Source organism: Mchenga conophoros, linkage group LG11 (genome assembly GCF_057382185.1).
Source record: "Mchenga conophoros isolate Kocher_MC1m ecotype Shallow Benthic linkage group LG11, M_conophoros_male_GT1.1, whole genome shotgun sequence".
NCBI lineage: Eukaryota > Metazoa > Chordata > Actinopteri > Cichliformes > Cichlidae > Mchenga > Mchenga conophoros.
In genome coordinates this window covers 34,310,389-34,336,786 of record NC_140536.1, presented here as the reverse complement: position 1 = coordinate 34,336,786, position 26,398 = coordinate 34,310,389, and the positions used below count along the sequence as shown (strand labels likewise).

Below are 26,398 nucleotides of genomic sequence, written 5' to 3'. Positions count from 1 at the left end.
CTCTGTTTCATGTTGCATTTATAATGCCGCTTCTGGCTAGACTTTATGTCTTGATGCATAGTTTTTGAGAAAGACCACGCCAATACTAAAGAGCCAGTACTAAATCTGATCAATTCTGGAGAAACTAGGGACCCACCAAATCACTAGTTTGCCTCTCTAAGCAACTCATGAGTGGATATTAACTACAGAAGACAACACGGCACTGAAAGTATGGGGCATTTCCAACGGATCGAGAGAAAAACGTTCAGTGCATTTATTACTTTCTAATAATATACCCCCTTCTTTGTATCGTATCTAAGGCTGTTCACCAGATGGTGATCAAAGAGTTGAATTTATTGTTAAGCCACATTTTTATTTACCTCTGCATAATTTTTCATAACCTCACCATCTGATTCTAATTCACACGCAGGTCCTAGGCCCTCATGAAGGAGGCAGACTACAAAACAAACGGATCAAACGACCATCTTTGTAAAATGACAGACAGGCCCCAAGGATGGCTGGATTTGCAACTGCAGAAATTAATGATGAAATTTCTAGTACGGTCGCTTCTTTCTTAAGGAAAGCTTTTAAGGATTAAAAACTGAGTCATCTAAATCTTTAGAAACTTGCCTTTAAAACTCTATTTTTTTTAGTTATTAAATCTCGTTGATACGACTCTGATGTCTTGTCAGAGAGGATGCTTTCCAGATTGTGGTTGCCAGATTGTGTTACTATCTTCTTTTGTGAGGATGTCAGTGGCTGAGCTTTAGGAGAGAGATTCGCCAGTCTGAATCATACATGCCAAACATTTAATCTCAATTCGAGCTGTGACACGGAGAAGTCTTAGCCAAACAGCGAGCGTTTTCTGAAGAGGGGTCGCGACCTCTCCAGATACAATAAGCAAGTTGACAACAATAACAGACTGACAGCTAACGCGACACACATTGTGAGGGCGAGGCATGACTGTGCAGGAAATGGCCCTCTCTCTGTGTCAGCACTCCTTCCCAGAAACAATACCGACTAGCTCTGTGTGGCAGTTTACGTCATGGCTGCCGAACCAATAAAGCATTGAGGGTATTTTCGAGCAACCAAATAGAGGCAGATGGAGCATAAAGAATAACCAAAGGCAAATGACCAGTCCATCAAAAATGGAGCACATTAAACATCTGTGTGGTTACAGTTTCGTTTTTTTTTAACCACACATTTTATTCTTTTCCAGCAAAGTTCTTCACACACAACTGCACATAACACAGTAACAATTGTACGACCAGGGACTTTCCCACAGTCATCCTCCTGCAGAAAATCCTGATTGTCTGCAGGATGAATGCGCTGCCCGAGCCCAAGGAAAAAAATTGTTATAATTTGCATATCCACAAATTAAACTGTTGTAATATTTTGCTCAGTCCTGACCAAACACTTGCAGGAAATATATTTTCTCTCCTAAGAAGGTAAACTTCACATTTTAGTGGACTCTTTGTCCAGGAAAGCACCACAGATTTTTCATGTGTACAAAATGGCTGAAAATGGAGTCACTGATGATGCTACAGTACACGTGTCTCTCTGTATCAAATATTAGTATTGTTGAAATTGCACCATAATCTAGTTTAGCCTGGTGGTGGGCTGATATTTGTATATCCGCACTGTCTGCACAGCCACACTGAATGTTCAAACACTGTTCTCCATCCACAAATTTACCTCTTGTTTATAATCTTTTCTATTCAATACTGCTGAGGCAGATGGAGGATGAATGCACACAAGACAACAAACACATCGAAGATGAACTGCAGATAATCAACAACTGCAGCAACATTACAAACGCAGAAAGCACCTACATGGAGTCTGATTCCATCAATTATAAGAGCTTGATTGAGATTTAATTCAAAGCTGGGGTTTAATTGCTAATATCAAAGCATAATTAAGCTGATAAATCATGACTGATCTTATTGAATTAGGGATTGAAATAGCAGGGAACCTGCAAATTGTCTATGTCAGCTAAATAAGTGTTCTTAATTGTTGACAAGTTTGCAGATTTTAGTGAAACTGATCAAATATTTAAAGGCAGACAAAAGATATATGTTTTTTTTGTTTCCTGTTCAATTTGAAGGGACTTGTCTTAAAATAAAATCACAATTTTCAAATGTTGAGAAAATAGCTGAAAAACCTCAAGTGTCTCTGTGAAACATGGCTGGAAGCCCTTCGTCAGGCTCAGTTCATGCAGTATATTGTAAATTTACCTACTAATAGAATTCAATGTGGATAAAGTGATTAGTAGTGAGAGGCAGTCATCCTCAGAGGAAGCAAAGAGACAGAGAGGAGATTTTGAAAGACAGAGAGGAGAACAAATAATGCTAGCAAAACCAAGTGAACGTAAGCAGGATGAGGACTTAGATAGGTCCTAATATCTCCCCATGCAATTCCCCCTCTCTCACACTCTGTATGCACGCACACTAGCACAGATACACACTCTCTCTCTCTCTCACGCTGCATCTGCCGGAGCTAGTGGCTGTAGTTAAATTGAAATATTTCCCGGCGTGTGTCAGAAGCATGCAGAATGGTAATTATGACAGATCTGATTAGGCGGGCCGAGTCGGGCGGCTCCGGGCTGCAGGTGCGACCTTGTGCATTCCTGCGTGTGTAAATAAAATTAATTACAAGCGTAGGGGGCGCGCAGCGCGTGACATCAGCGCGCACAGGGGGGACTCCCACGGGGGGCACCCTAATGGAATATTTTCCCCGAGTCTAATAATACAGTTGGTATTGACTTGAGGTAATTAGGGGGATCATTAAAGCGCTTTTCCCGGCGTATTTGCCTGCCTGATCAGATTAGCGAGAATGGGCCTCAGAACAAGCCCTGTGTGGTCTGTCAGGAGAAGTGGAGACAGTGGGAGTGGGTTAGCTTGCTAACATTTGCAGGAAAGAAAAAGCTAGCAAAACCCTGTGCCTGTCAGTGGAATAGGAGTAACTTTTTCTAACAAGCCAGAAAACAGTGAGAACTAGTGATGTGAGCTGTGTGACAGAATAAGCATCGGTTAGGCTTGTTTATCGAGAGAGCTCTAGTGCTACTTCAGTTATGTAGCGAACTGGCTAACAGCTGCTGTGCTCCACGAAACATTTGTCATACAGTAATGTACTAGAGGTGATGAGGATGAGACAATTTGGAGTCTTGACAGTCGGGGCAGATTCCTAGTTTGGACTGCAGGGAAGGAGGTGGGCGACGAGGGGGGAGGGAGTTGTGCGGTTGGAGACAGATGGGGTGAGAGGTGGCACGTAAGGCGTAAGTGAGAGAGATGGCAGGAGAGACACAAAGTGCTCTGAGCATGCTCAGTGAGACCCCGTGCTCCCACTAAGAGGAGGAGGGCTCAGAAAACAGGCTGGTGGGAATTCCACTGTCCATTAAACAATAAGAGAAAGGCTCATTTCAGAGGGAGGGGAAGACTTACCGTTTGCAAGATAATTCGTTCACTAAATTAATTATTCAGACAGCTGGGTCTCCAGTTCAAGAAATTGTGTCTTTAATAATGGAGGGGATCTGGCCTAGCCTGTTTCCCATGGCAACCTAATAACCAAGCAGGCACGGGAGATAAATAAATAAATCAATTAATAAACAGTCACGGCCCTTTTAGATCCCCAGGGGCTGTGATATGCTCACTCTGATCTGCCTAATTTGAGAGAGAGAGGTGAGGAGAAGCACACAAACAAAAATTAAGACTTGATGCCAGCACTGCTGTAACAGTAAAAGTCAAACTTGTGGGAAGCGATGCAAAACTGTAACAAGTACCAGTGTAACATCTTCACTGTCGATTCTGACGATCTATGGATGCCACGATTTTCATGCAAAACGCGACTTTTAATATTCCGACCCCGAGCAGCTCCTCACAACAGACAAACCTCTGAACGGTCACAATCTAGACAGAGACACCGAAAAGGTCAGCCATCTGCCCCTCTTGTAAAGCAGCCACTGGATGGAGCAGAGCTGCATGTGTGTGTCTGGTTTGGTATAGTTGGCTGAGATTAAAGCTAAGAAAAGCTTTCATGTCCATATAAAACATGTAAAACCACTAAGCGGATTCTACCCGTAACAGGAAATTAGCAACTTTGGAAACATGAAGCAGTCACAGTTATGCGGTCACCCTCCCTTCCTCCTATCAGTATCCCCACCCGCCGCCTCCACCCACCTTCACCCAATAGTCCATATCCTTAGACCAACGAGGCACTCACTCCCCGCCATCACCGGCCCCCCACCACTCCCCTCCTCCACTCCAGGGACTGCCGTGCCAGGCGGGTGCAGGGTGACAGATGGCATACACCAACCTCCCCCCCCTCTCTCTCCCCTACTGCACCAGCCCCCCTGCTCGGCCCCCCCGGTGGCGCAGCGGCGGACCAGATCAGTGCCATTCTGTCTCATTAGAGCCTGGCTAATTAGCGTAGCCTCTTCCAGGGGAGAATGAGCGAGTGAGAGAGGGAGACAGAAAGAGAAAGAGAGATGGGGAGGGAGGGCGCCGTTTGTGGTGTTGACTGCGTTCTGTACTCCACTGGCCATTGAGGAGTCGGAGGGCTTTGAGCCCCGCAGTGCGCAGGGCTCCCAGGGTGCTTGTTTTATGACAGCAGGGACTCTGATTCCATCCACCGCACAGTTCCTCTCAGGAAGTGTTGGGAATGTTTAGACATAAAAGTCGTGTCAAAGGAATGCCCCCGATCCGCTCCACCCCACCCTCAGCCGACCTCCCATCGCTCAGCTGAATATTAGCTGCCCTCTCCGTCAGGCTAGCCAACACAGCAAGCCTCCCCTGTTAACATGAATGAAAACAAAGCACTGCAGCTTGCTAGATAGTGCACTAGCCCTACTGAGCCAGTTAATAATGTTGACATCAACTCCAAGCTATCCAGATCATAGCTTGCACCTCTGCAGGCTAAAATGAAATGGGCCGTTTGGCAAATAGCACAACTTCTGGCAGTGTCAACGCTGGATTTGAACCAGCAGCGCGCAGTTGTTTTCTCCAAGTCTGACATCTCCTGAAGCTAAATGGAGATGGAGCATTCTTGGAGCGTTCGATCAGTCTGAATCATTGAGGAACGGATCATGAATAATGATTTCGATTTTATCAAAGAGTAAACACAATATGTATCCTAATAAATCAGAATGGCTTTGTGGATTGCTTAAAAAAATGAATGGTCTGACTTCAAGTAAATAGCAAACATTAATCTGATAAAGTATTATGGCTCGGGTTAGAGTCACTGCTCTATAGTTACTACTCTGAATATGTGGCAGTAAAAGAGTGATTGAAACGCAACGTTGAATATGTGCATGTGGAGGGTGAGGACTGGCAGAGGCCTTCAGTGGTTACGAGCCCTAGGAGAGGACAGAATGGCTGCGTTCCAAAAACTCCCCAAACACCAGCCGACATAAATATGCACACTGGAGTATACATGCACTGGTCCACGCATTCAATGTGCCTCCTCAGAAAAACACACAGTACATGCTCCACACCTAACCGCACGCTCAGTGGAGCGTGAACCAATGAGCAGGCTCGGGTTAACTTTTCTACTCAAAGTATTGCTGCCCGTGGCCTCCGTCAGGTCACCATCTCCCATCTTTCTCTCCTTAAAGATTGTCAGATCTGTTCTCATCTTCTTGGCTGTCTCAGATACTCTAAATACACCAAGTGGTGTGCACCTACCCGCATGTGTCCAAGTCACCTGGTCCCGTGCTTATGTAAACATACTGGGAAACCCTAAGCTGAGCTGAACAGGCAGAGTTTGAAATGCAAACCAAGCAGACAGGACAGTGCCAGTTTCAGTGATGAGGCCTCTTCCTTCCCCTCCCCCCATGATTATTTCCCTGGACCCCATATGGGCATCCTGCCAGTCTAGCCCATCCTCCATCCTCATCACCAACCACAGTACCAGCAGTCTCTGCTGGCATGGTGCTCTACCCACGGCTCGGATGGTTATTTTTTTCCCCCTGCAAGGCTGCAAACCTCTCTTGACCTAAGCTTAAGTGATGATTTTGAACATTATAAATGGATACATTCAGCTGTTCCTCTCACTGATTTAGACAAGCATTTTACTAGCATTTTAAAAACCTAAAAAATGTTTTTAAAGCAACACCTCTTTTAAAAATGAGTAACCACTGCAGCCAATAATATGTAATATGACTAAAGAGACAACAAATCACTGCTAATCACTAACGAGCATATTGTGGGTATGTGTTCTACAACAAACCACCACATTTTAAAATGATTTTTTCTGGTTAAAATAAAACTAGTGCCATCTTTTATCAGTTAGCATAAAGGCAGCACACTTTTACTGGATATGATATTTCATGTTTAATAGTTCAAAATCGACTAATATTTTCATCATTAATCAATAACTATTATATTGACTAATCACTTGGTTTTGTTAAATCGGCAACAATCTTTTGAAAAAAATGGCCGTCATAATTTCCCAGGAACCAAGGTGACGCACTGAGGAAGAGAACAGGACGTCTGCTTGGTTCTTATCTATTTAGGAATCTGTGTGTGTGTTCCTGTCTAGCTATCTTTGTGAGGACCGAAATCTGCATTCTACTATACTTGTGAGAACCAACAGTCACTTGTGAGAACACACACACCGGTCCTCACAAGTTTGAGGCTCAAAATGTATTTTTAGTGTCAGGATTACAATTAGGTTATGGTTAGGTTTAGGGTTAGGCATTCATTTTTAATGGTCAGGGTAAGGGGCTAGGGAAACCATTATGTCAATGAAGGTCCTCACTAAGATAGCTGAACGGGCTTGTGTGTGTGTGTGTGTATGTGTGTGTGTGTGTGTGTGTGTGGGTAGCGGGATGGTTTGTTCTCATTTCTTGACAATTGTTCACCTGCTTCGGGTGTATTGCTAGAGACCTGATTTAGTGCAGTGTCAAGTCTTTGTATTTTGACTAAGAGCTGCCTTCTATTACACTTTCACATCTACCAATCGCCTGTCTGTGAGGCATTTAGAGAATATTGGTAAACTGCAGCTTCATCACTCCCAGCCACAAGGATACTTTCAATCTGTACGAAAAACTGCAGTAAAATTGAGTACAAAGATGGTAATAAAGGTTCTCACTAAATACAACTTTGTTCCTTATCTGCATGTCAGAGGAAGTGATTAATACAGGGCGAGATTACATTTGATTAGTTACCAACTGGCTCAGTGAGCATTAGCTCTGCTGCTCAGACTTGCTCCATATGGTTTGTGTTAAGTAATTGTATCCTTATAGGCATCTTCTATTCAATACAGTAACGCTATATCTGTGTATCACCTTTCATAGCCGTTTGCCTGTTTGCGAGGTGTTTAGGGACGTCTGTAAATTTCAGTTGTGGTGATTAACTCTTTCCGCAAGTCTTTACAACGAGACCTGACAAAAATGATTGACTCATTGCTTGACGAGCAAACTAGCTAATCTATCATTTAACATATCATTGCAGCCCTGCGGTTGCCTACACAAAGTGCCATATTTATTTACTTTTGTGTATGACAGTGATACTATACACAGCATTGAGGGAAAGGAAACCCTTTTTTATCCAGACTGCGATGCTGGCATTGAGGATAGTAAGATAAAAATGCTTGAACTGTCTGCCCAGAGCATGAAACTAACACAATGAACCCACTGTCCTGCTTTAAATTAAAAAAATATATATTGGCAATTTCTTTTTTGAATATTTTTGAGGAAACTGCAGCGGAAAGCTGGGTCCCAGCATCTGATTTTCAGAGTACGTGGGTGCTGCTGGGGAGGAGCAGCCGCTGGCCTGGCGGTGCTGGTAGATGTGGCAATGCCGGCTGGGTAGTAAGGGGGGAGGACCAGCTGCCCGGGGAGCGCCCATTACGAGATAGAGCCAGAGATAAGTGCTCTCCCAGGCCCCTTTTCAGAGGCATAATTAGCACACTTCTTATCTGCTGCTCAATTCACATTCACACCCGCCTGCCATGAATGGAACGTGAAAGAGAGGCAGAAATCGGGGGAACGAGAGAGGTAGAGGGGCAAGACAGAGAGATGGGAGGGAGGTGGAGACAGCATGATGGAAACCTGTTCCCAGACAAACCGTCATTTGAGAAGAGAGAGACATGAGCGAGTTAATACTGCGACCGCCTCACTCTCCCCCTTTTCTCTATCCTTCCAAGGAGTCTTTGAACTCCTTAACAAAAACAGTGGTTTGTGCATCAAACTGCAATTTGGTAAAACAAAGCTATCTGGGGCTATAATCATCCTAATCAGCAAGAAAAAAATAAAGCCTTTGCAGATATTTCAAGATTATTCCGCCCTTGGTGATCTATTTCTCCCCCCCACCATCTTCTTCATCAAGCACAATTGTGGAAATCTTCCCAACTCTGCCTGCGACAGACACACGAAAACCTTTAATAATAAGTCCTCAGTGCTACATTTTTAATTGCTTTTAATAAAGAGTTAAACTGGCGCTATGTTTTCACCCTCTGTTTCCAACACACACAAGCTTGTGTTGTGTGAGCTCTGCGCTCTTTGTGAGAAGATGACAGGGGCTCCCATCATCATCTAACTGAGTGGAGCTAATATAAACAGGTTTGTTTGGTGTTGAAACAGTGTCGACTGCTAAACTCCAAACCCACAATAAAGAAGACATGTGTCATTATGACGATAAATCGCTCCACTGATACACTGAGCTAAGTTTCCTTATGCGCCGTCTCCAACCTTTGATGGAGATGTACAGTTTTCCTGCACACACGCATTGAAGGAAATTCACCAGAGTTCACCAATCAGAGACAAAAGGTCCTCAATTTCTGGCTTTAAACACAAAGGCTGTGTCTGCACGTGTGTGGACATTGGACAATTACGTATGCCCGTCTGGACTTTCAGGCTTGGATTTATGGCATATCAGTACAGCTCTACTTTAGAAAGCACGATCCAATTAACAAATTATGCTACCTAAACACAGAGGACAATTTGCGACAGTTCTTTAGTGTGTATTTCACTACCTGGCTCTTGGAGGCCGCCACCTTTGCAAACAAGGCCTGGGACACTTTGGCCCTCTTCATCTCCTGCTGGATCTCATCGTAGATGGTGGAGTTGATGTTGAGGATGCAGCTGTCTGCCTTGCCGTTCCACTCGCTGGGCAGCGGTGACGGTTTAACCTGGTAATAAAAAGAACAAACATTTGATTTAAAGGCTTTCCGGTTTTATTAAACTCTAATATGTTGTTAGATATAAGATTCTATTTGTATTTGGCAGGTTTAGATTGCATGTGTGGACCTGGACTCTCTACTCTGTCTGAAGATTTTTTTTTATTAGTGTTGTGTGACAGTTGGTTTACTAAATACTGCAACAGAGTAATGTAATGTAATTTAACTTTATTGTTCCAGACTTTCTGATAACACTTTGCGCTGATAGACAGAGAAATTAATATTTGCCTCGCGCTTGAAAAATAACTTTCCAGCTTCATAAACATAGAAAACACTAAAATTGCACTGACATAGGGATATTGTTGTCAATGAGAGTGACTTGTATTTTCAATGAGAATGTATCTGCTCAGTTGGCAGTGCTGGGGTTGGGGAAGTGAAGGGGTGAAGTTGTTTGCTCACAGGTGAAATGCCCACAGGGATTCGGGGATTCCAATCCTCCGGCCTTACGCTGTTACAGTCTTCCCTTCGGGGCTAGAACACAACACAACCATATTTGTTCAGGCTCACATAAGAAAAAAAAATAATAAAGGGAATCTGTCTGAACACATGATCATGCATGCAGCCAACTCTTACACACACACCCGCGCGCTCGAGTGTAGATTTCACCCACACACAGCACCAGCCTTACTTTGCTCAAAAACACTTAGATGTGTTGTGTGAAACGTTATTATTCTTATGTCAAGCCGGTGATTAAAAAATAAATGTAAGTCAAGTGAAATCAAATCATCTTCATTCAGCGGCTTGTTGCATCTTGACGAAAATCCTTTGACAAGGTAACAAGTATCCTAATAAAAGCATTACCCAAGAACCATTAGCATATGAATCATTCCATACGAGTCTTTTTGAAAGGAACCATCGACAGGGTTGGGTGTGGGTACAAGTAAATGGCATTCAAATAAACCATAATAACACCAACAGCTACCATCTCACGATGGAACTGGTGATCAAAAAACATATATATTCAAGTATTTGTCTAGACACCTAATACGAGCTCCTTTATGTGTTAAAAAACAATCTCTGAAATTTGTGGTGAAAGTGGAATGTCTGAGAATTTCTGGGCCTTTTATCCTGTTTTATGACAGCTCGACACGGGCTTGTCAGCGGGAGCAGGAGGGTACCGTGTCAAGCAAATTGTTAAGGCAGAGACATGCACTAACTGGCTTTGGGAGAGTCGAGCCGAGCCATCGGTACATGTGAGAGAAACATACCTCTGCATCTGTTTTTATGAGGCCAATAAAAACCCTCCTCTGTCTCAGGCTCAATTGCCACCCTGTCTGATTTATGTGCTTAAATTCACACCGCATTGCTTCATAGGAGAGGCTGGCAGATGGCCAGGTGTATGAGTGTGCAAATCTGTGTGTGCGCGTGAGAGGAAGGACAGAAAACAGGTCTATATGATAAATGTCAATTGGTTTAAGTCATACAGGTGAAGCATATTAGGCCTTGAGATATTGTACTGATGTGCCAACAGTATTTTGAGTGATGTGAAAATAAAAATCAGAAAGCAGGATTTGAATTTTCTACACCATGCTGTAGCCACTGCCTTTATTCTCCGCCTTGGAGATTTATTTCTGTTTTATTTTGTTTCGTTATGTGCCTCTGCAGCTCTGTGAGCTCACTGCAGATATGGTAAGATAAGCCTGATATGAACTTAACAGGCACTTCATAGTTCCACGTTCCTGCCTTGGCTTTAAGGACACTAACAGGAACACTAGAAGCAGATTATTTTGCCAAAACCTTCTTTTATTTTCCTTTTTTTACATCAATAAATTCCTGTGCGATAGTTCACTCTGCTGCTTTGAGTTCCCGTCCTGTGCCGGCACAGCCTGAGATTGTAAAGATGAGCCGTGAACTGCAAAATGCTCCTGCTTTAAGTTCAGCACCGCTGCTTCACAGTACGACTCTTTCTTTTCAGCCGGCCACTGCCACCACGCTGAGCCTTTTCAGAGGGAAGATTGATTTTTAAGATGGGTGGGCTGGGGCTTCTATCTCACTCTCCTCCGCACCTAAATAAAAGCCAAATTTTCACCGGAGACAGGACAGAAGAAGCCTTTGTCTGGCCCTCTCACCTCCCAAATGCAGCTGACCGCACTTCAAATGGGCTTAAGTGGTAGAAAGTTGCCACATACCTTTCAAATGAGGGACACTGATTTGCAGCGAGGGTACAAAGTTGTGCTGTGGTACGAAGCGATTTTGAAAGACGCACTGACTAAACGATGTTTGATCTTTCACAGAGCTTGTCATCACCGAGTGAGCTTTATTTTTTTGAAATGGGAGGGCTGTTAATGCTGCCTAATGCATGGTAAAAGGTCAAAATTAGCACAAAAAATTATCCATCATTTGTGCACCATTCTCACCTGTGTGGTGAGGGCGGGGATGATGCACAACTCATTTACATGCAGGAAGAATGTAAAGTATGTTCTCTTTACCACTGACAGACTTTTATTTGTTCCATGTGTTTCTGGAGAGGCTGATACAATAGAGGGGAATGTGAAGTATGCAACGAAACAATGTGTTGGGGTTGTTCTTGTACACACGCTTGTTGTTGTCCCAGAAAACAGAGTGTGCTAATGAGTGCATGAGGTGCCTGTGTTTGTACAGTATAAATATTTAACATCGCGCAAATGTTTTATACCAACTGACTGAATCTTCTGAAGAAGAAAGAAAAAGGAAATAGCGTTTTGTTTGACCTTGTGTGGTTTGCAGCACCTCTAAAAAAGCGCCCGCGTCACGAGGTTTGATTCACACGTCTGTCTGTCTGTCTGTGATCCCAACACAAAGACGGATGGACAGACATTCTCAGCTCAATCCAACTTGCTCTCACGCATGCATACCTTTACCCGTTGCTCACTGCGTGTAAACACATTCATGAAATACCAACAACATCTCGGCAGAGCTGGCTCAACAGTTCAAAGGAACAGATCCCTTCAGATAGGTCGTTTTATGGGGTAGAAATGTAGATTTATCAGCCCTGAGTGTTGCGTGCACACTGAAAACTATAACCGTGTAGAAAGTAGATTTTCTTTGCTTTTTGTCAGCCACAGGACTTTAAAGAACTGTCACTTCATTTCAGATTACTCTGACTCGGAGCAGAAAGGGTTTTCTTTGAGTTGGCCACACAACAGAATAGTTGTGGAGTTTAATAAGCAGGGTAATGGCAATAAACATCTGGGTTCGGTTGGCAATACTACATGATTTTTGGGTCCCAAAGTTGACAAAGTATTTACTACAACTGCTGATGCTTTGTGTTTTATCCATCACACTTCTGCTACCAGTGGAGCACAGCCTCATCTCACATCATATGTCAAGTTCACCGTCCTAATTTGGTGGCGTATTTAAGCTCCATAACTTTGCATGTGTGTCTGCTGGTTGAACCCATCCACCACCCCAGCATCCACTATAAGCAGCAGGGGCCTGTTCTACTTAAGCAAGTTTTTTTTAGGTTATTACAACATGCTGTATAACCACAGAAGAGCATCCACAGAAACAATAATTTACCTGTACAGGTCGGCTGGATGGGGTGCTGATGAGCGGAGCGGAGCCCATTGCAGAGGCGGCCGTGAGGCTGCGCTCCCGCTCCTCCTGATAGATGCGGTCACGTTCGGCCTCCGGCAGCTGCAGGAAGTTCTGCATGGCGCGCAGGTTGACCAGTAGCGACTGGGACGCCGTCTTGGGATCTTCCTCCTTACGCAGGATCTCAGACAGTAAGCCCTACATGATGAAACCACATTTAGTATATATTTAAAAAAAGAAAAAAAGAAAAAGAAACGAGAAGGTGCCAAAAGAGCAGTGGACGGAGAGCAGCATCAAAGAAAAGTGAAAGAGGAAGAGAGAGTAAGAGGCTCCCAGAGCGGGAAATAGATGTGAAGCAGGGGTCACGGTGGTAACCAATAAGGAGAATAATCACATTAGAGGGTTCTTAAGTAAGACAGTAAAGTGTAAATGGAGACTCTAATGACAATGGAGCTGTGATGCTCTCACACACGCTTTCTTTTCTGAGTCAACTGATTATATGAGAGTCTCCACCTCTCACAGACTTGCAGGAGCTTTGTCTACAGAGAGCAGTCCATTATTAATGTTATAAAATCATCCCATCATATCCTCATGACTCTCTGCAGGGCTTTTGTCTGGAAGTACAACAATACTGTTCTGTCAGTCTAAAGCACTTCATCCATGATCATTTGTGGAGATGACGGGAAAAAAACCCACTTTACTGAAACTTGTGTGTGGCCTCTGAACCCATCGCACATGGGTGGTATTTAGCACATCTTGGACATATTCTTTGAGTCGTGTACTGCTTTGGATAAGAGCGGAGCTACTCGCCTGAAACATCTTGTCTTGTTCAGCGGGCAATCAGTGTATCCTCTGTTTACTTTTCAATAGCGCTCAATTCCATCATTATGAGACGGCGATGACTCCATTATCAGAGACGTGTGATTGGGCCTTTTCATCAGCTCTTGGCCACACACTGTGCAAACCATCGCTCCGCTTCTCTCACCATCAATACGTGTGATTTGGTAATAAAACAAAGTGATGGTAAAAACAGATTTGTGCCTTTATTTATTTATTTTTAAAGCATTCGAGTCCTCTCGGGCTAATGATCAGAACTGCAATATGCGATTGGCGGTGTTTCTTCGGTGACTATTAAAATATATGCAGCCATATATGTCATGTTTAAAATATGCAGGTCTGTGGTATGCAGACATGTGTGAACAAACCACACATTTTTATTGGTGTGACTGTGTACTTGATGGATACACATTGTCAGAGGACAGATTAGCAGTATATCCTTTTTATGCTTGAACTCTGTGTGTGTCTGTTTGCATTCTTCAGTGTGAACATGCTTATCAGTTTTCACCATCAACCATTTCTATCTGTCTCTTTGGGTTGAGTAGTTTCCACCCCATTAAAAAAAAAGCAACCTCTGCTCCTTTGATCCACCTCCTGCACTGACAGAGGCCTCTTCACCCTGCTAACCAACACCTCCCTCCCCTGTCCTTTTATTAATGCAGACTTTGTAAAGAAACACAAACCTAATAAATAATCCTCCGAAGGCACGTTGGACTAATTCCTAACATCAGCCACCGATAAGGCTCTATTTGTGTGGGAGCCTGCCATGCTGCACAAAACGACCACTGTCTGAGTAAGTAACACAAACACTCACATAATTTTTGTTGCTGTACGTTCTAACTCCAATAGATCCTTATCGCTCTTTTTCCCCCCTTTTCTTTTTCACATATAGAACTTCAAAGAAAATGGAGAGGTAATGAGATTTGTTGTCAACCCCCCAACACAGATAGTACGTCTTAAGGCTTTAACGCTGCCATCTGTGTGTCTGTTGATATGTCTGTTAGGCCTCTGACTCTGCAGTGAAACCACATATTTTTGGCAGAGAGAGAACGGATGCCATGACCGAACCTGGGTCTTTCACATGGCAGCCTGCCAGCTGTCTTCAAGTGAAGCAGAGGTGCTAGACTACTGGAGTGTGTGAGAATTATGAATAAGCAGTGGATTCATACAGAAGCCTTTCCTAACATTTCATAGCGAGAGAGATCTCGTGAAATTGTAGAAATGATAATGTGATACGCTTCCTTTTCAAACAGGATGTTGTTGTAAGATATACACTTGATGTGTTACTACGGGAGATAAAAGCTGATGTTTTTGGTTTGATTTTGGTTGGGAGTATTTGGCTGAATTTCACCGGTGCCACTTGATTTTACAACTAAAGAACTTTAAGGGGATGTAAAGGTACCTTTTCCATATTTTAAATACTTTATTAACATCTGAATATACACAGTATTGATAAAAAATGAATGAAGACTGTATGATGTAGGCAGATGCAGTATGTTTTTTATAATTTTCTTCCAGTTTAAATATAACCCACTGATTGAGGTCAGTTCTGTTACAATTCGATCTCCTCACCTGTGTTCTGTTGAAGGCCACACGGGCAAAGACAGCCTGTGAGATGCCGGCCCGTTTTAGCTCGTCCCTCACCCACTGGTAAATCTCAGAGGAAACCTCTGTGTTCGATGCCACCTGTGGCTCCAGAGGCTTGGTGTGGGAGCTGCGGTTGACAGGTGGGTGGTTGAGGTACTGCTGTGACAGGGATTGCTGCGCCAGCAGCCGGTTCACTGCATACTGCTGGTTGAGGATCTGTGCCATCACAAGCTGCTGGTTGACCAGCTGGGGACTGATGGGTGTGGACACCAAGCCCGGGTGATGCAGACCGGGGAGCTGGGGCTGTCGGCCTCCCGTTTGACCACCGTGCGGCGGCGGAGCATGAGGCAGCGGCGGCACCGGCGACGAAGGAGTCTGCTCCGCTGTGCTGCCGGGGATCGGCTGCTGCTGCTGGGAAAAACTCAGGTGGTTGTGGTTGTGGTTAGAGCCAGGTGGGGAGAGGTCGGACAAGCCGTCCATTTCCGCTGGAGAAAGACAAAGAAAAATAGACACGAACAAATGATTGGCTTAAATTCCACAAAGAAAACAGAGGAGGAAAAAACAGGCGCGGAGAATGACGTAAAAAGAAAAACTAGAAGATAGCCATCTAACAATCATGAACATCAGTTTAATGGCACCATAGTCATACTCTCTAATCAGAAGAAATGAAACAGACCCGGCCTGCATCAGATCAAATGTTTGCCTCGAGTCAATCTAAGCCTGTCAGCTTACATTCCTGTTTACATTATATGAGAAGGGAATTCATTTGTGAAGCTTGCACATATCTAAGAAACCAACGAAAAGCAACGGGAGGTTAGAATCTTCCCCCTAACCAGAACTCTCCACTGGCCTCTTCCTCCCTGCCAATGACCGGGTAAAAAAAAGAGAAAAACGAAAAAGATGGAAACGCAGATAAAAGAGCCTCATTGTGTTTGACCTGTGTCTTCCACTAACCATGCCTTCGAAATTAAGTACAGAATGTCTGTGGCCTCATCATGTGAAAAAAAAAATTCTTGTGTGTGTGTGTAGGTACAGAAGTGATATGTGCGTGTTTGTGTGTATGTGCATGCACAGAGGCAAAAGCAATACAGCTAAACTGATTCTCTCTTTGCATCCTTAATTCTAAAATAAGGAACACAAGCTAGCCAATATGACATATTTAGGGGAGGATGGTTTAAATATAAAATGTTTGGAACAGCGAAGAGAGAAAGGAGGGGTACATTGGAGGACAGAACGAGTAACCTGAGGAACTGCCCTGTTTGAAATACTGAAACGGTTTTGACTCGAACTGTCTGTGAGAAAAAAAAAATTCTATGTGCCGTCATTTAATGGCATTTTGGAGATTTTTGCAGCATCTCTTGCTTTGGGAATCTTTAAGTCCATAATGGCTGCTGGGGAATATTTTAAGACAGGTTTAAATTATGTGCTTAGAGGATGAAAACAATGATTTAACATTTAAAGTGCTACCCACAACGAAGTGAATGAGCATTTGGAGCAGCTGAATGTTTTCAGGTTACCGCCTCTCTTTAAGGAATTCACATATGCTGAGGCTCTTTGCATGTACTATGCCGAGTGAGTGAGGGGGCAGTATTTAAGAATTCATACGGATGGCAACATTAACACCTCAGAAGTGTGCTGCGGCCTCCACATCCCACAGAAAAGCATCGTATGAGAATGTGAAAAGCATAAATTGCTGTTAAGGGAAGGGGTGGTTTTGGGGGGGGGTCTTCAACAAGCTGAATTTTTCAGCAGATGAAAGATTAAGTGCATGGATGTTTTCCAAAAATACCCACAATAATCGTGTGTTTGAGCTGCCTGTTTCTTAACTGTCAGCAAGCACAAAACACCCGGCCAAGACGGGTCTATTGAGTGTTTGTCGAAAACAAATGATGTGGAGGGGGGGGGGGGGGCAACAAAAAATAAAAATCTTGGTAATAATCACATCTCTTTCCATAATCCCTGGCATTCCCTGGCTCTGATGGTATGGTGTGCCTTTTCACTCATATGTGAATGTGTGTATGTGCGTAGTGCGCATATGCTCGCTCACACAGACTGCTGGGGGGCATACTCGCAACACACAAACACACAGGCACATGGAGGCATTTCCATGCAAATTGAAAAGAGAAGGGGTGACAGAAGAGCATGGCAGGCCCTGGGAGAAAAAGGCTGCCACAGAAGCGGGAGTCCTCGTGTGGAATCCTGCCACAAAAGAGCCCCGGATTAAACACACAATGGGAATGGGATGTGGGCTGAGGGAGGGAGGGAGTGTGTGTTTGTGACTGGGAGTGAGAGAGAGAGCGAGAGAATGAGGGAACGAGAAAGAGAGAGAGACACTGACCCAACTCCTGCTCCTGTTTCCTTCCCTGCGCTCACTCGCTGGCACCCACTTCAGCTGACAGAGAGTACCTGTGACCAGGTACTTGTTCCCCTTGACTTCAGGCTAAAGCTACTCACTGAACATGATGTGCTGAAGTGAATTTAGAGTCACATAAGACACTGCTTTCAAAACACAAAGGGTTGCTGTGCCCCCCGCCCCTCTCTCTCTCGCAGCCTTCATGCTTGGCAGTTCACCAGTGTTTTTTCTCTTGCTGCCATTTGTGGCCACATACAACAGCCCATCATAAATACTGAGGTTGGACTGGGGCAGGAGGTTTTGCCACGGGCATGTGGTGGGCACCTGAGGCTCATGTGCCAAAGTTTTTGCTTCTGAGGTTTGGCTAACATGGCGTGCGCGCGTGTGAGTTTATCTGAGTGTGTACGAGTACATCCTGAGATGCTATCGCTGCTTCTCTGTGTGCGTACACATCTGTGGTTAGGTTCTTATCAGGATTCGAAGTCCTCAGAGAGTATCATACAAAGAAAAAACACAACTGTGTAGTAATTATTGCTTTTTTTTAAAAGACAAGCATAAATCATTTAGATTGATTCTCAAATTGTAAAGGAACTCTAAGTTTAGTTGTGACTGAGATGGAGATTTCCACGTGTAGCCTGTGGGTTAAAGTTAACAGAGCGATTTTTTTTTGTTTTAATTGTGACTTTAAAATGACTGTTGGTGGTTTTTGGATCAAGATTATAATTGTGATTCAGTTTTTGGAAAGTCTGGTTGTTAATGGCAATTAAGGTCACAGTCTGAGTATAAAGGAAAGTTTCTCAAAAAGTGACTGTGTGTTTATCTTTGTGTATTAATCTGTATAATCTCATTACAAGAAACAGGTACAAACAAGGAGAAAGGCTGTAAGGATCAGGTTTGACATCACCGTAAGTAATGCTATACTGAGTTTCCGCACAATTAATTAATGCCAAAGCAAAGTCCTCTACAGTGTGTGTGTGTGAGTATTTGTGTGTGTGCCCATGTTGCAACATACCTAGTGCATTGGCACGTGGGCTCTCACGGAGGACACACGTCCCCAGGTACCCCTCCAGCTGGGAGGGTTGACGCATGCCTGAATAGTCAAATAGCGAGGCACACACACACACACACACACACACACACACACACACACACACACACACACACACATTGCAGAGTTGTGAGGAAAGAAAGACAGGGTTAAGGCTTTCTACAATTTGTCTCTCCCACTCCAGCTAAGCAGAAATATGACATTTAAAACATCAGCATTTAAAACTGAGGCCGGACTGGCAGCTGCAGCGCTTCCACTTTTAAGGAACATAAAACCAAAAAGAAAACAACTGTGACAGAAAATGTGTAGGTGTATGCAAGAGAGTACTAAAGTACAGCAGGTCTCGAGTAAATAAAGTTCCCAGTGTATGTTGCTACTTTAACTGATGGAGGGGGGAAAAAAAACATCAGATAAGATATGATCACAACACACTATTTGCATGGAAGGCTGTGAAAACATTTTGATATAATATCTGTGTCTATCATCACTGCGAGCAGCAGCAGCAGCACACTGGTAAAGAAAAAAGATAATGTTCAACAGATTGGTAAAGCTAATATCTCAGCATTAAACCAGCTCACAACAGAGCGCTGTTCTGCTGAATCAAAAGACATAAAAATATATCGGCGTGCTATCTGCAGCTTGGGTGCTACTGCTATTATATAACCTCATTTCCTGGCAGGTCAAAGGGGATTTTTCTGCGATTATATAAAGCACGTGTTGGTAGAAGTTTGATAAGAAAATCTAATTGAATTTTAGACTAGGCCGGCTGAAGTCATACTTGCCTTTTGTTCACTCACACACACACAAACAAAAAACAAAACATCTTGGGTCACTTTGGCTCTTGCATTAGTGTTAGTTAAAGCAATAATGGATGAAGCAAAGTTAACACTGTGTGTAACTGTAACACTGCCTGCAGTGAGCTTAAATTATTAGACAACAAAATAAAAATGTATTTCTGCTTCATGCAACAGCAGGAAGACAAAGAGACGGTTGGTTAGGGAACATATTGCAATGGTGACTGGTGTGTGTGTGTGTGTGTGTGTGAGAGAGAGAATGTGTGTGCAAAGAGACAAAAGTGTGAGCGCCATACTTTGCGCCCCTCCGTTTTGCTTACCCATCATATCTTTTGTCTTCTTGAAATGTTTATACCAGCGCCCAAATTCCTGACACTTCGCCGCCGACACATTTGCATAGTAAGTGCTGTTCACAATGGAGGAAATCATACTCTGAAAGAGAGAGATTGATTGAGGGAGAGGGAGAGAAAACGAGAGAGAGACTTTAGATTCTCATTGTGGAAAATGCAGACATAATAGTAAAGCTTGTGAAACATGCAGTAACACTGTAGCTTGTCAAAACAAATAAAATATAGGGATCGAGTAAAACCCAGTACCAGGGGAAAAAAGCTAACTGAAAAGTATCAGACATGCAGAAATCTGAGATTGTTTTCTTCTACAGGTAAAACAAATTAAACCAAAGAAGGGGATTTATCTCTTATTAATTAATCAATTACTTTTATTTTTTTTATCAAATGCCGATGAGTTTGTCTGAACTTTTTGGGTCACTTATAAGGTCACCTGAGCTCTACATCTGCTCACTCCATGAGCATGCAGTGGGAAAGATATTTACCTTTGAAAGGAAAAGAAGATAGCTGCTTATTGAATATCAGCACCTGGGGAGCTCGGCGATGTAAACAGATAAACCTCTTTTATTTTGCGGCTCTTTATTTATACAATCTGTTAAAGACAACGACTTCGAGCAGATTGGGGGCCGCACCGAGCATGTCGTTCTCCGATGCGTACGTGCTCCCATCTCCCCCCTATACAGTCGCCTCTTTGCCCTCTCAACATTTACTTCAACCGCTCTCCTTCGCCTGGGAAAAACAAAGAGCTGTTTTTTTTCCTCTTTCCCATCCAGTTTCATTAAAATGAATGTTTTAACACCTTGCCGGCCTCCGGGTGAATAGCGAGGTTGGCACAGGAGAAATTGTTTTTGATTGTTATAAATATTCAAAAGAACCAAACCATCTGTTTTCAAATTATAGGTATGCCATCTTTATCATTTTCTATAATATATGCGCTTGGAGGATGGTGGGGGGAACCTTCTGGCAGAGTAGCATGGCAGTGTGAGCAGAAATGAACAGCCACAGGATGATTCTGGTTCTCTGGCTCCAGCTTTTCACCACAAAAGGAGGTTAAAGGGTGACAGCTGTGCCATCAAAAAGGTCGATCAAACTCTGAACTCCTGACCTCCGGATTAAAGCCGTACGCCGCACCTTATACAGCAGCGCTGCAGCTAAGTGTGACGCACCGAAAACTTTAGACATGGTAGGAACGAGCCACCCAAAAGAAACAAGACAGACACAGGTTCCTTTTGTTAAAAAAAAAAAAGCAGCAGGTAAGGCACAATTTTAACCAGCTTCCTCCTAAAAGATTTACATGAGGAATATTTTCCATTCCTCTGTTTGAGACAGAGAATACCACACAGGAGACGTTATAAAAGCTAGAGCTCTGTGCTAGCCAAGTCTTGGTTCAGTAATATTAAAACCCAGCCGAGGTTGGAAAAGAAGCAATTACATGTTTAGGAAGACATCGAATTTTGTGTCATGGAAATGACAAAAGACACCAACTATCACACACACAATTACTACTATACCTGCTTGTACCAGGTGGAGTCAAGTTCAACATTCAGCTGCTTATTATTATTAATATTTCTTTCTTTCTTTTTCTTTAAAGGCAAATTCAGGCAGCTGAGGCGAGTCACATTCGTGCAGCTGGGTGAGAACTTGTGCCAACCATGCTGCGGTGCATGATGAAAAACAGGAGGGTGAAAAGGTCTGCATTTGGACTTGTACGCTACAACAAAGCAGTCTTTTATCAATATATTGAAAAGCCTTCATTCAACGGAAGCGCTGACGGAGTTCAGGTTCGGTTTAATGGGTCACACTTTTATGCATGAACTGACTCATTTTTATACAATACTGGTATTAGGAAATAGTAGCTGCAAGTTCAAAATTCTCTGGTCCTACATTGACAGTCTCTCTCCAACTCCACGTCCCCACCCAAAGATCCATCTGCAAACCACGTATTTAAAACGTAAGAAGAATTCGCCTTTAAGTCAGGGGGATAATGAACTCCTCTCCTCCAGCCTGGCATCTTTTATTTACAGTATATCTGGGCTTAGGCGGCTCCAGGCAACAAACAGGAGGCCTGCAAAAGACGGTGTGCTTTTTTCTCCCTCACTTCCCGTCTTTCTCCCCTATCTCTCTCGCTCCCTCTTTCTCCGCCATCTTTGACACAGATGTTCTAATAAACGCTCCTCATTAATCAGCCCTCTCCCTCAATACATCACTCTACCTCTCACAGGGGGCCCTGTGTGTATGTGAGAACGAAACAACACACACACACCTATTCTCTCCCTCTCCCCACCGCTCTGTCACACACACATGCATACGCACTAAGTGAAATCAAGCAGATAACCAGAGCCTCTGCTGCCACTGCGGTGCCAGCGGGAGGGCTGTGCTAGGGCTTGTCAACAGGTAGCATGACTGCGTTTGTGTGTGTGTGAGAGTTTGCGGGTGTGTCTCTGTGCATGAGCATGTGTGTGGACCCTTTAAGTGATAGCCATCTGCAGCACAGAGAGCTTATCAGCAAGACCAGGAAGTGGCACTGGGCTACTATCGGTCCCCAACATCTATTCCACTCCCCAACATGGGAGACAGGAAGAGCGAGGAAAGAGTGTGTGTGTGTGTGTGTGTGTGTGTGTGTGTGTGTGTGTGTGTGTGTGTGTGTGTAAGAAAATAGCAGTGCAGCAGGCAGGTACTGTAGGCACCCAGCTGCTAGTGTTAGAGTGTGGTATATACACACTGGCAAACACACACACACACACACACACACACACATACAGAGTACAACCCCTGCAGACAAACACACATGGTGCTGTTACACAAACTCACACAAGCACATACACAATTAAACACCAACACGCATTCCAACTTAGCCTGATGTCTTGAATCAGCTGGGGAAAAAAGCGCATCCCATTTGCAACACTGCGCCTCGTCTCTCGCCAACATCTAACAGAGCTCAATTATGGCACATATCCACCTCAACTGGGATGACCCCTCCCCTTCCTTCATTCTAACACACACACACGCACTGGCAGCCAGGTTATGCCTGTGGCAGCCGAGGTGGTGAAGGCCTGCAAAAGATGGCATTTTGATGACTATTTGCTGCTACACAACGCAGCAGCTGGTGCATCAGGGGCCGCCCAGCGAGAGTGAACAGGGGGTGGGCAAGAAGAGGTAGTGGTGGCAATGGGAAAGAGTGGGGTGAGGTGGTGGCGATGGTGGGGGGCGTGGGGGGGAAATCTCATTTGTTGCCATAGTTTCTGAGAATATGGGCAAGGGGGATGCTAAGCTTGGTAGCAACCTCAGAAAACAAAATCAGCCTGATTGAGGGAGAAGTTGTATTTTGCAGATGCCTCTCCCAGCTATGAACTGTGAATCCTGAAGCGTGCTTCGTATTTCGCACGGGTCAGAAACAGTTCCTGTAGCAGAATGACAACAGGCATTAGTGAACACTGCATTCTCTTGAGTTTCCTCGAGCCATTTGTAGGCCGAACACACAAAGCATGACTCTCCGCTACAAAAGAATGAAACTAAATGTTTGACAAGGCCCCGGACAAAAGAAGCATTTCACAAAATAACGCCCCACCGCCCTCCCCTCGCTGCTCTGCTCCCCCTCCTCCTCTACCCCCCACCCCTGTCTCTCTTCAGAGCCCTGTTCAGAGGTGGGCTAATTCTCTTTCACTCACTCGCTGCGATTCTCTCATCTGTTAACCTCTCTTTTCGGTCTGGGATTACGCAGAAGAATATCAAGGAAACACTAATCCTAAAAAGGTGCCAATCTTCTGCTCCCTCCTGCAACGCCCCTTTCTCCTCCCACTCATTTCTCTCTCCTTTTTTTTTCTGTCAACTCAGAAATCTCAGCGGGTGGGCCAAATGCTTCCTGGCTTCTCACCTTCTCATGAGACTGCACACAGGCGGTGACATCACCGCTCGCAAGGCAGGGAGTCCGTGTATCGAAGCAACGTGCGGATGACCACGGTCGTAAACCAATCGGGTTTAGGAGGAGCAAACTGCCGCTCCATGGGTGTAACTGACCACATGCAACCCCACAGAGTAACAGATGTCAAACACCATCGTGGCAGCCATGTTTCAGTGAGGCAGATAGAGATACATGCGAGGAGATCATCAGATTATCAAGCAGCAACACGGCAAAGCTGCCAAGTTACACGAAAACTTAAAAACTGGATTATTCTTTTTAAGCTCGCTGCCTTACATTTTGACTGTAGCTGCCATAAATCTACAAAGGACGCTGCCATTTAAAGGTTGCCGCTGAAATCCAGACTGGCTTGTAAAATACATAAGATATTCACAAAGAAAAAAAGATCAGATAATTTCAGGTCTGCAGCTCGTCCTCTCTGCAAACCAAAAACAATCTTCAGTTTAATTTGAGACTGGTGTGTATGTCAATATAGCAAAAATGTGTCTGAGCAGGAGTGTGTGTGCTTGTGTGGTTAATCCTCTGAGCTAGCGTGTGCTCTCTTCTGAGCCGTCTTCACATATGGACCGTAAACAGGGTGATTACCAGACCGGGCTGGGCTCCGCCTGAACGCCACCCAGGGACTCTTTACATCATCAGCGCACTGCTCATGCCCGGCTAAACAGACACACACACACGCACGAACACACACCGAGAGCAGCAGCTCACTCGCACGCGTTCGCACACAACGCAAATGAGGGTCTCCAGGTGACCATACGGTGGCCTAGGAGGAGAGCTGGCTTCGTACTGAAGGCACCTACGCACACGCTCCGATGTGAATACACACACGCATGCAAAACGCAAATAGCAATTTCGCATATGCGCTCTGCACATTGATATACAAGCAAATACACACAGGTGCACACATATCTCCTTGTGCTGTAACTCCCTCACACACGCACATTATTGGCCCCTGTGAGAGATATACTGCCATTTCATTCCATTCACTCCAGAGCTGCCTCTGTGATATACTGACTACACCGCCTGTTAATACAATATCTGCACTAGTGCTTTCTATCCAACCTCCCAGCCGACAAAAAAAAAAAAAAAAAAGAGGAAAAGAAAGACACAGAATATAAAACCTAAACATACCTCCAGCCTGAAATGTTGAGAGTGAATCAAATGAGAAAAGAACAAAAAGCATCCAGATCGTTCTGGGCCCGGGCCAGTGTTTATCTCACAATAACCATACGTTCAACAACACCTCTGCTTTTTGGCTGCTGGTACATACGAGCCTGTGTGTGTGTGTGTGTGTGTGTCGTGGGTGGTAAAAGAAACAAACAAAAAAAAAATCAAGAGGCAAACAAATAACAATAGCCATTGATTTGGATTTTCTATGCTGATTCTCTTTCCCATGTGATCAAACTCACGGCATTTGATAAGTTAAAGATAAAACACGGAGGTGATGGACACAGTGGTGTTTGTTTAGTTGTGCGGTATGATAGAAGGGTGTAGGGTTGGGCTTTTTGTTTTGTTTTTTGTCTTTTTTGTTGGAATAAGCAGTTTGGTCTTCAGCACCTGTGATAAAGGACATTCTTTAGCCAGAGAGCTCTGATTCATGTCTTTGAGTAACTCCTTGAGGGCGTTTCTTACTGTAGAGTGGCTCCATTGCTCGGGCGGCAGGTCCTCCAGCTTAGGACAACTGTGAAGAGAGAGGAGACACACAGGGATTTGGGGTGGAGGGTGACAGGGAGGATAAGGATGGGGAGAAGAAGAAAGGAATGAGTGTGAGGAAAGGACAGACAGGGATAGAAAGGAGAAGGGGGGAAAGAGTAGAGCATGAAAACAAATTCAGATGGAACGGAGACTGAGACAGGAAGGCAGCAGCTTTGATGGGATCTTCAATGAAATGCTAAAATTCACAATCTTGCAACTGAGTATAGACATTACACATGTGTATTACACATTGAACTATAGAGGTATTTTTGTGCAACTTCAATCCAACATCATAGACCTTAAAAATCTCGCTGCATCTTAAATCACATATTTTCACATTTACATTTGATATTTCAAGTGTAACAGTCAAAAAGCTGGGTGTGAAACACTGTCCACATCTTACTCTTAGAGGTTGCCAGACGGAGGGAAAACCAAACAATCTGCAGCTTTTGGAAAGGGTCAGCAGGTGTCGTGATGTTAATACTGGCTAGCTAAGAGTAGAAGCTTTTTTCCTACTTTTTTCCACACACTGAACGTGTTGGCATTGTTTTGTGTGAAATTTTCATTCGAAGAAATTACTATTCTGTACTAATACAAAACGCAGACAACTGTAGTGAAATGTTGTAAATGACATATCTAGTGAGTATACAATTCTACCCCACTGAAAATGATAAGTGCACAGTATCCAGCGTGTACAACATAAAAGCATAAGAAAAATTTAAGAGTCGAGATAGGTGTTTTCTTCAGTCTACTCCTAAAACTGCCTAATATTTGTAAAAGCTGTGGACATTATCACCTGCAGCGAGTGGATATTTTATTGTAGCATAATTTCAATACTTTTGCTATTCGATTTAGCCTACACATGTCAGAAAACATAACAAAATGTCTTGAAATCGCATGTTAAAATTGTTATGTTCTATTTTCTAAAAACAAGAGAAACGCACCAAATCCTCAGCCACGAGACGCTTGAACCTTTTTCGATTATCATCATTACTCCTGATTAATTTTCTGTCAGTCAACTCGACTGATCATTTCCCCACTAATCAAGTGCTGAGCTGAAAATTCTGGAAGCAAATCACTTTCCCTAAAAACAGAGGTGTCAAACACAGTTTGCAGCATTTCGCCTGACCCCGGTTGAGGAACATATACATG

General features: G+C 43.9%; 1 protein-coding gene across 6 annotated transcripts in view; it reads right to left on the bottom strand.

The window, feature by feature from the left end:
* The window catches only part of satb1b (SATB homeobox 1b), a 56,340-nt gene that overhangs the window by 9,032 nt on the left and 20,910 nt on the right, over positions 1–26,398 (bottom strand). For 5 of the 6 annotated variants that reach the window (XM_085292596.1, XM_085292598.1, XM_085292600.1 and 2 more), the window contains exons 5-11: positions 25,109–25,232; positions 19,606–19,717; positions 18,456–18,533; positions 15,076–15,575; positions 12,652–12,864; positions 9,553–9,624; positions 8,950–9,105 (exon numbers count right to left, since the gene is read on the bottom strand). In XM_085292596.1, the coding sequence (XP_085148722.1) occupies positions 8,950–9,105; positions 9,553–9,624; positions 12,652–12,864; positions 15,076–15,575; positions 18,456–18,533; positions 19,606–19,717; positions 25,109–25,232 (1,255 nt within the window). The remainder of the gene's footprint in view (positions 1–8,949; positions 9,106–9,552; positions 9,625–12,651; positions 12,865–15,075; positions 15,576–18,455; positions 18,534–19,605; positions 19,718–25,108; positions 25,233–26,398) is intronic. The other variant, XM_085292601.1, reaches the window with a different exon arrangement.